We start from the raw sequence: 3,204 nt of genomic DNA on the forward strand, positions 1-3,204 counted from the left end.
TACTACTACTACTACTACTATACTACTATATATATATATATATATATATATATATATATATATATATATATATATATATATATATATATATATATATATATATAATCCCTTCATGAAAAACAGTACATGGAACATTGTATTGGATTCACTGAAAATGTGGAGGACCTAATTACGTCATCATTTAATGTTGAGGTGATGAAAGATGAACGGGTTTTAACATTGGAGGGTTTTAAGGCATGCCTATTTGTGGTATGACAAAAGGAAAGTAAATGAAAACTAAGGAATCTCTGCATAGGAGTAGCACTGATTAAAATTTGGGAAAAATATAAAGAGGGGCAGAGAGGAGGAGCGACAAGCTTCTCTCGCGACTCCGCGAGCAGAAAAAACTTGCTGGAGAGCCACCAGATCCCAGGTTAGCTCTTGGCCATAGTAGAAGAATTTGATTATTTTTTTCACACTCACATTTCAGGATTAGCACTTTTTGTATCAAGAAATGGTGAAGCGGTTGTAGGTGCAAATACGTTACCCACAGATTCGTTCGAACGTGTCCATATATCATCGGATGTAGGCTCACCCTTATCTAATGGTTGAATTCTATTTTTGGCATGTAGATAACTAAAAATAGTGAACTAGTGCGTAGAGTTTTTAACGGGTTATTTTCGTGGTTATATTATTTGTTCTGTCTTCATTATAAATATTTCATTTACATTTTGTTTTTTTACACTAATTTAGTTTTGGTGTAAGGAGGGTAGATCGATGTGTTCAGCGGTCCTAAATTTCTTGGAATTTACAATAGATTAACTGGAAAGTTTGGTTCATTTTCTGTTTGCAATCAATTTTTTTATTATGGAAGAAGAGAGTTAGAAAGATTTCATTTTCAACTAGTAGAAGGCATATAATTCGTCAGCGCTATATCATATCGATCTCCTGACATTCATCAGCTTTTATGAATTATTGATTTTGTACTATAGTTTAAGGGAGTAATACTGTTGTGAAAATATTATACGGTTAGGAAATTATAAAGTTTGATATTGATCGTGACTGTTTTATTCACTCATATGGAACAGTGTGGAAGTGAACAGGTCTGCGAAGATTTCAAATTTATGTGACACACTTTTAGAGCTTTCGTTTTTGCTCATTTCACTTTTTGTTCTTTTTTTCTTCGAAAAATCGTAGGGAATAAACTGATGTTATCTAATGTGTAATGTTTCCATTATGCATTTGTTATCATTACTAATTTTAACATGACTACAGAAACATATATATATATATATATATATATATATATATATATAACTCAATTACTCTCATATCTGTATACCTCATTATGATCAGTAGCGGTTAATAATTTCTCGATAGGTAGGTTCACAAACATATTAATATGAATAAATTTGGAAATACAGATGATAATTGCGCAGAACTTCAAGTAGCGTTGGTTAATATAATATTAAAGACATTTCTACTATATATTCATATAAGAGAGTGCATACTGGAAATAGAAATATATTATTTTCCGTATTCCTTCAAGCATAACATATACTTTTTAATTTAATCGAAATGTTATGTCGAATACGCGTGATGATGTAGACTGGAGTTCTTTGGCTTTATTCGTTTAAGTAATCTGAAATTAGTTTCGTATGACATGTTCAAGTGACTCTTTATATGACAAAAACTTCTGCTCAGGAAGCAATGATACTTCAAAGAAACAATGGATAAGATCGGAAATGGAAACATTGAAAGAAGAATTGAAATAAAAATATTATTAATAAAATTCAGGCAAACCTAGAGATTAATAAACAAACCTAAGTAAACCAATTATAAACTTGTGTTAAAAATATTCACAAACATAAGAAAAACAAAACAGATGGATAAGTAGGAACATGTGACAAATAAATTGATATTATGACAATTTAGATTAATGACCTTCACAGTGCATATGATGATAAGAGAAGTAAAATACACCAAATATAATCCTGCTTTTGTGAAAGTCCTAGAAACTTTATGACAGGTGTAAATTACATTGTTGCGATTGTTTTTTGCCAGTATGAATTTATTGATTGGCTTGATCAAGCAATCGGAATGATCTGGACCGATTGTTATCATGTATCATAAGTTTCCTCTCTCATTCATTATCATTTATTCGCATTTAGAGGAGAGGAGATGAGATATCATTATTGATCTGAATTTAATCTTAGATTAGCCCAATTTAGCTTTTTACTACTGTAACAGAAGAAAGATTTCATTTTCGCATTCATAAATTATTTTTATTTTCAAAATTTTTTTTTCCCAATTATTATGGAAAAATTTACGATAAAGTTATTTTACACTGTTAAGAATATTTATTTATTTGTTTATTTGCTTATTTAATTAGCTAATTAATTAATTGATTAATTCGTTTGTTTACTTATTTATTCTTTCAAATTATGTAACAGTTTTCAAAGATGTATTACATTGATAAATTACAGGTAAATTGCTTGTTATAACATTAAGTGATTTGGATAATTAATATTCAAATGGAGAATCAAATAAAGCAAAAAGATTTTGAAGTACCAATTAGTTGGTGTTGAAAAGTATTTAAGTACTAATGCAAATACAATTATTTTGTTAATTTAAATTATTTAAATAATTTTTTGAAATTGAATCAAATCTTTTTTCATGATTTTTGAATTTTTCTTTTTTTTCTCCGAGTTATTTGAAATGACGAATGATCCTGTATTAATTACTTTAATTACATATGACAAACTATGTTTGTATATGTATAAAAATTTGACAAATATTTTTAAAAGCACAACCTTTTAAATCGGACCAAAAGATTTTTTTTTTTTTAAATAACTGAAATTACCAATCGAAGTATAACACTACTGAATGAACACACTAATTTAAATTTTCTAATTCAATGAATTCATTTTAATTCAGTATAAATTACTTAAGTCAGTATAAGTTGTATTTTATTTCAGTATAAATTATATTTCAATTCAGTATAAATTACTTAATTCAGTATAAATTGTATCTTATTTCAGTATAAATTATATTTTAATCCAGTGTAAATTACTTAATTCAGTATAAATTGTATTTTATTTCAATGTAAATTATATTTCAATTCAGTACAAATTACTTAAGTTAGTATAAATTGTATTTTATTTCAATGTAAATTATATTTCAATTCAGTACAAATTATTTAAGTTAGTATAAATTGTATTTTAT

The 3,204-nt window shown here is 26.9% G+C and overlaps 1 protein-coding gene across 1 annotated transcript in view; it reads left to right on the plus strand.

Annotated features, from left to right (window-relative positions):
- The window catches only part of LOAG_17764 (hypothetical protein), a 3,245-nt gene extending 2,592 nt beyond the window's left edge, over nucleotides 1-653 (plus strand). Inside the window, exon 7 of the mRNA XM_020450424.1 lies at nucleotides 470-653. Within this exon, the coding sequence (XP_020305904.1) occupies nucleotides 470-591 (122 nt within the window). The 3' untranslated portion in view covers nucleotides 592-653. The remainder of the gene's footprint in view (nucleotides 1-469) is intronic.
- The last annotated feature ends 2,551 nt before the right edge of the window (nucleotides 654-3,204 follow it).

This window comes from Loa loa (assembly GCF_000183805.2).
Source record: "Loa loa unplaced genomic scaffold supercont3.125, whole genome shotgun sequence".
In the NCBI taxonomy this organism is placed as follows: Eukaryota; Metazoa; Nematoda; class Chromadorea; order Rhabditida; family Onchocercidae; genus Loa; species Loa loa.